The sequence below is a fragment of the Eurypyga helias genome, unplaced genomic scaffold (assembly GCF_000690775.1).
Source record: "Eurypyga helias isolate BGI_N326 unplaced genomic scaffold, ASM69077v1 scaffold34697, whole genome shotgun sequence".
Lineage (NCBI taxonomy): Eukaryota > Metazoa > Chordata > Aves > Eurypygiformes > Eurypygidae > Eurypyga > Eurypyga helias.
Window position 1 is genome coordinate 10571 of NW_010261667.1, and position 6280 is coordinate 16850.

General features: G+C 54.0%; 1 protein-coding gene across 1 annotated transcript in view; it reads right to left on the reverse strand.

Annotated features, from left to right (window-relative positions):
• Nucleotides 1-6167, reverse strand: part of CLSTN3 (calsyntenin 3) — a gene marked incomplete at its 5' end in the record, with an annotated part of 7090 nt that extends 923 nt beyond the window's left edge. The window contains 9 exons of the mRNA XM_010155454.1: nt 716-851; nt 982-1127; nt 1728-1898; nt 2895-3121; nt 3706-3854; nt 4037-4194; nt 4876-4932; nt 5777-5939; nt 6019-6167. Coding sequence (XP_010153756.1) covers nt 716-851; nt 982-1127; nt 1728-1898; nt 2895-3121; nt 3706-3854; nt 4037-4194; nt 4876-4932; nt 5777-5939; nt 6019-6167 — 1356 coding nt within the window. The remainder of the gene's footprint in view (nt 1-715; nt 852-981; nt 1128-1727; nt 1899-2894; nt 3122-3705; nt 3855-4036; nt 4195-4875; nt 4933-5776; nt 5940-6018) is intronic.
• Nucleotides 6168-6280: the final 113 nt, after the last annotated feature.

Below are 6280 nucleotides of genomic sequence, written 5' to 3' on the forward strand. Positions count from 1 at the left end.
TGCAAAATCTATCCAGGCCCTCCATGGATTTGTCCTGGGTGGTTCTGTACAGCAGGGGCAACTTTCCCTTGCCTGCTGTGACCGGGCAGAGCTGGGGAAGGGAGCGGCAAAGCCTGGATTTTGCTGCTCTCCCATTCCACACATAGGCTGTCCCTGCAGCGGCTCAGTGCCAGCTGCAGGACTGGACCAGCTCAGGATCAGCTGCTGCAGGAAGCTGCAGCCAAAGTTGGCACCAAAGGTGCTGCAGCGGGGCCAAAACCAACGCAGGCTCCTCTGTAACGGTCCTGGAGCTCTCACAGCCCAGGAGGAGCCAACTGGACCGCGGTCGCGCTGGTGGCACAGGGCTGCCAGCACAAACCAACAATCCTAATCTCCAGCCTGTCTTTCAGGCTTCTCTCGGCTCTGTTTTGGGGCAAGAATCCTCCTCTTGTAGGTTGTTCTTTATAGACCTTTTCAGGTGTAGGTTTCAAACTGCTTCTGCGTCGAGCAAACAAGACACCAGAAGAGGAGGATTGCTGCACCGAGCTCCAAAACACAATTGGAGACAGACTGCGTTCCGTTGGCTAAGGACGAGTAGGACAGGACGGTATAATGAGAACTCGGTAACATGGATAGAGGGAGCCTGAAAGGAATCCTCTGCGGTAGGTTCTACCGGGATATCGGAAAATCAGCATCCTGACCTAAAGGAATAAAGCCAAGAGATGGTGTTACATACTCGGGTTGTTATGGGTGCTTGCCAAACTGTGCCCGGATAACTCCGGGAGTAAATGATGGCCTCGGTGCACGAACTGCTGGGAACTCAGAATATGGTTAGGGTGAGCAGCCCGGTTCATGTTGTGGAGGACATTCATCTGCAGAAAGACGAGAGTGAGAAAGACTCAGCCCTTGGCTCGTGGTACGTGAACACTGGGTGCGTTCCCGGACGCCACGACCTCCCCGTGCGCGCGCGGGCGCCTCTAGGAGCCCGTCCTGAGCGCGTACCTCGACAGTAAACTCGTTGCTGGAGTAGCGTCCGTTCATCTCGGTGCAGGAGAGGTGAAACTTCCTTTCGTACAGGGCAGCTTCGCGGTTGATGTGGTACGAGACCTGGCGCAGTATCTCCTCGTAAACTGCGATGCTCTCCACACCTGAGACAAGAGAATTGATGTGGGGTGAGGAAGCTCCTGCTTCAGAGTCATCTGGCATCAGAACCCTGCAGCTACTAGGAGCTGTGAAGGACTCCAAGGCAGTGCTAGGTTCATTAATTTTGGGGAGGGAGGAGAGATGGAGCTGGCTGCAGAGCACCTGACGAGATCCCTGTTTGCATCGCTAAAGCAAGTGGAAGGGAAGGACGGGTCAACAGCAACAGCCCCGTTACGTTCTGGGGATTACGGTAGTGTGGCACCAATCCACAGCCAGTGGGATGTGCTGTCTCCCAGTCATATGGAGACACAAAATGCCTCTGGCACCTGAGAACACCAAACCCCGAGGGGTAAGGAGGAGTGGTACAAACCTGGGTGACTGCCCAGACACTGCACCCTAGCACCGCGCGCTGGGAGCGCAGCCACTTCTCCAAAGAAATGCCCTGGGACTTCCAAATTCCAGGAATTCAACCAACGGTTCCATCTCAGAGTCTCACAAAGTACAGCAACACCCCTCTGACGGCGGGTGAAATGCTTCTCCCCGCGACACCCGACGGGCGGTGGGAGAGGCGTAAGCAGCCAGCGGTGGCCGAGGCGAGGACGTACCTGTGATGGTCAGGTAGGCAGAGGTGTTGACAAGCTCCAGGCCCCGCTGCTGCAGCAGCGCTCCGTCCAGGAGCAGATACTCCCTCTCCGGGTCTAAGTCATCTCCTACCAGTGAGATCTCGCAGCCATCCAGGTTGTGCACAATCTCATCTGACATTCGTGTGTCTGTCACTGAGATGCAAACGGAAAGACACGGCCAGAAAGCCAGAGTTACTCAGAGTGGTATCTACTCACAAGTGCTCACATCATACGTCATGACTTCTCTTTCTCTGGCTAGCACTGACCTTGAGTAAAATCACTGTCCACCTAGTTGCTTGCTGGAGGAGCCCCCCTGGTTCTAACGACATTATTTACACCCAGAATAAAGTCACTTTGTTTTGGAACAACGTACTGCTATCAGGCGATATGCAAATGAGGAACAACTCCATCGCGTGTTCCCAGACCCTGAGTGCTTCGGAAAGCTTTCCCCTGACTGACAACTGCGGGTTGAAATGGTTGAGGTCGTGTCTTCTTTAAAAAGGCAGCCGTCTCGCTGCTTTCAGACCAACCTGCTCTAAGTCAGGAAACTCACAGTTGTATGAGGAAAGGCAAAAAACCCTCCTCGGGAAACTATGAGCAAAAACTCCCATTGACAGACGAGACAGAAAGAAGTGAAAGGATGTGCAGAGCACAGAGTGCCGAGGAACAATCCGAGGGTGATGGGGAGAAATTGAGGGACAAGATGCTATAGGGTGTGGGGAAACTGGGGAATTCACAGGAGTAAGTGATGCGGGGGGACAAGACGTAAGTGAAGCGGGAGAGAAGGAAGCAGGAGGAGACCAAGTAAGCGCAGGAATGGAGAAGGCAACAGGCAGGACAGCCCTCCAGTGCTGGATTCAATACAGGGAAATGTAGGTAAAACGTAAAAAGGATTAGGAATGAGCAGCCTGGGAAAGAAGGAGGAGAGAGAGGGGGAAAGGAACTGGGTGGATAGAAAAAGTACAAGGAGGAGCAGAAAGGGCTAAGAAGCGATTAGCCTACATATTGGCAGACAATGTGCCTTACTTCTGTGTTTGTAAACTCCCTCCTATTTCGGGTGTAAGGAAGGGCTCTACTTCCTCTGCAGGACAGCAACTCCTGTAGGTCTTCCCCGTTTGTCTCCCACACCTCGCCCCGTGCTCCACTCACCGGTACCGTGCCAACTCTCATCCTTCTTGGCCTCCACCTGGTGAGAAATAGAGCAGGTGATCTGGAGGTTGGGGAACAGGGGGACCCCGTCGGGAGCCTCGAAGTCTGATGCAGGATGAGCAAAGTGGGCATTGCCACTCAACAGGATCTGGGGGGCATCAGGCTGTAGCACCACAACATAACCTTCCACGTCGGGAATGGAGACACAGGACTCTTCGCTGAAACACCTGAAGGAGAGCAGCAGAAAGCAGTAGTTGGCTCAAGCGGCCGCAAGCGACAGCGTCAAAGAACCCCAAGGGAATATCCTTTTTCCGGGAGTCTTCCTAAAGCTTCCCCGTAGCCTGCTGCGCAGGGTGTGGTAAGGATGGCGTCACTGGGTTTCAGGTGACTTGGTCACATCCACCCACCACAGAGAAAATTCAAACCAGCCCACGTGCCTGGAACCCCATGAGACCCCTGTCTTCAAGGCCAGGCTGGATGAGGCTTGGAGCAACCTGGTCTAGTGGAAAGTGTCCCTGCCCATGGCAGGGGGGTTGGAACTGGATGATCTTTAAGGTCCCTCCCAACCCAAACCATTCTGTGATTCTATGATTCTATGAGTGAAGGTAGAAGCTCTGCTACCTGCATAGGCCCCAGGACTCGGAATTACAGTATCCCTTTGGATATTCGACGCTTTAATATTCTCAGGAAGACTTTTACCCCTTTCCAGACCATCAATTAGCATTCAAATACGAGGCGAGGGAGTCTTTTAGTCAAAAGAGAGGTGGGTCTCTCGCTGTACGTAGCCGGAGACGCTGCTGCGTCCACTCACTTGACAGTGGTGGTGAGTCTGAGCGGCCGGACGCCGGGGGTGGCAAAGCGCAGGGAATTCATGTAAGCCACGTGCTGGATTGCGTGGTTGAAAGTCTCCACGTCGTCGCCCTCCAAGGTGAGCAGGGATTGAGAGGGGTTCACATGCACCTACAGGTGGAAGAGAAGATGATACTCAGCGTTCCTTGGCAAATGCCAAGAGCCCAGGCTAAGAGAGACACAAAAGAGAAGGGTGGGGGGTTGTCTGGGGTGGGGGAGCAGGCAAAGTCCCGGGAAGCAAGGCTGGGGAGGAGAGTGGAGGAGACCCATGCAAGCTGGGCAGATGGGCGTACCTTCATCCCTTTGCCCAGACTGTCGAAGTCACTGTAATCAAGCCCCTCACGGCACGCATACAGGCATTCAATAACCTCCCGGCTCTCCAAGCTACCAGGGCGCACAGTGAAGCCAGCCAAGTAACCATGGAAGTAGTGGTGGATCGACAGAGAATCTCCTGAGGGGAAACATGGGAGGTGGAGGGTGTGAGAGACACGGCGAGGAAGAGAGCAAAAAAAAAAGCAACGGTGCGAGGGACGGGCAGATGTTAAGGTGGAGAGAGACAGGGGGGTGCACAGGACGTGGAAAAGCAAAGACGACAAGAAGATGGGGGATGCTGGAGTAAGGACGTGACAACTTTTTGATTTCCAAACGGGGGAAAGGAAGAAAAACAGAACAACAGAAAGACCAGGGCAGTGACCGGTGGGTAGCGTAGAGAAGGTTCTGCCAAACCGCTGAATGCCAGATGGAAACAATGCCTTGTCCCCTTCTCTGCTTCCTGTGAGGGCTTTTAATAGAAACGACACGCTCCACAGATAGTTAGGGATGAGGTGACATCTCCCGATGTCGTTAATGGCTACTGTGTTCTTCGGAGGCCAGCTCTAACCATCAGGCATGAGGACTCTTCCTCCACACGGAAAGCACACTCCACCCCTCCAAGCAGGCTGCAGTCCTCCCGTCAGCCCTTTCATGCTCCACACCTATCAAGGACCGATCCGCCGGATACGGGGGTTTCTCCCACGATGGTGGGAGGTGGCAGGACAGGACGGGGGGAGCTGTATGAGGAAGGCACCATGCAAGAAGTGATAGTCATGCACGGTGAAGAGGGGAAGAGAACCATCTTCTTCCTTTTCCCTACCTTGCACAGTATCAGTGGAGTTCTCGTTTCCTTTGATTTTCTCTTTGTTTTTCTCCTCTGCAAAAAGAGAGCATTCAGCCAAGCAGTAAAGCAGCGGAAGAGGGGAGTTACAGGGTCAGCAAGTATCTACACAAGTGGCTGTACTGGCCAGCCCTAAAGAGCAGCTCTGGAGTCACGGGCCAAGCAGTGCACCCGGCAGCCCTAGAGACAGCACATCGCAGAAGCAGAGGGCAGAGCCCCTCTCCTGAGGGGATGGCGAGACGGTAGAATGAGGAACTGATATGAAGGAGAAGGTATAGGGTTTTTTTTCTCCTCCTTCCCCCATGACACCTGTTTGGGGAATTAATCGATTCTCGGTTATTCTCATGGGCCAAGCCATGTTCTCAGCATCCCTTTGAAACTCAGATGGCCCCGGGTGGGTGCCCCAAGCCGATCAATATCTGTTGGTTGCAAAAGGCCCGTTGAGAGCAGCGAGCTGTGTGAAGATCCCTGACGTGGGGATAAGCAGTACCACAGTAAAGATTTGACCTCACTAGAAATTTCTGCCAGAGCAAAGGCAAGCAGCGGGCCAATGCCTTTAGTTCTGTCCTGCTTCAGCCTGAATGACATGCAGAGTTTCAGTACTGCTCTGGAAAGCTGGTTACCCATCCCATATTCTACTCCTGTTGTCCACAAAGCTGCCAACGACGTTGTCCCTGAGCTATTATTACCGTGGCCCGCTGGCTTGGTCCATAAGGGAAGAAGGAGTCACACCAGCTTTGGTGCCAAGGAGGCAGGATGGCTGCAGTAAGGTTTGCAACATTTAGTACTGGGTGTGGGGGGGTTCTTTCACCTCTTCTGGCTCTCCCTCTACTCCCTTGTTTCCCATATGGGAAGCGCATGGTTCGTGATGGGCACTCACCGGCCCAGCAGGCTCCAATCATGAGCGAGGGCTCCTGCCGGGGGGGTTGAATGAGGCCGTTGTCGTGGATGAGAGCGGGGTCGTAAGACACGCCATCCACGTAGAGCGTGACGGTGGGGAACTCCAGGTTGAGGGCATAATGGTGCCACTCGTCGTCACAGACCTACAGCAGAGAGCGGAGGAATGGATCGGCAAAGGGCAGAAGGAGAAGGGACATGGGGAAGAGGCAAACGCTTCCTCACCTGCTCAAGCTTCCAGAGGAATTTCACAGGCCTTGCACTTTCCAGCAGTGGCCAGTAAAGGAAAGCGATCCGGCAGCCGTGCACAGTCAGAGAGTAATGCGAGTAGCCATCCTCTGCCAGGGACAAGCACAGGGGGTTGCGTGTCACGCCTCAGAGCAGTGTCCCTAGCCAGAGCCCAGAAGCACGACTGGAACTCAGCACAGCACACTCACAGCAGGCTTGACTGCTCCCAGAAAAAGTGACATAGAATCATAGAATGGTT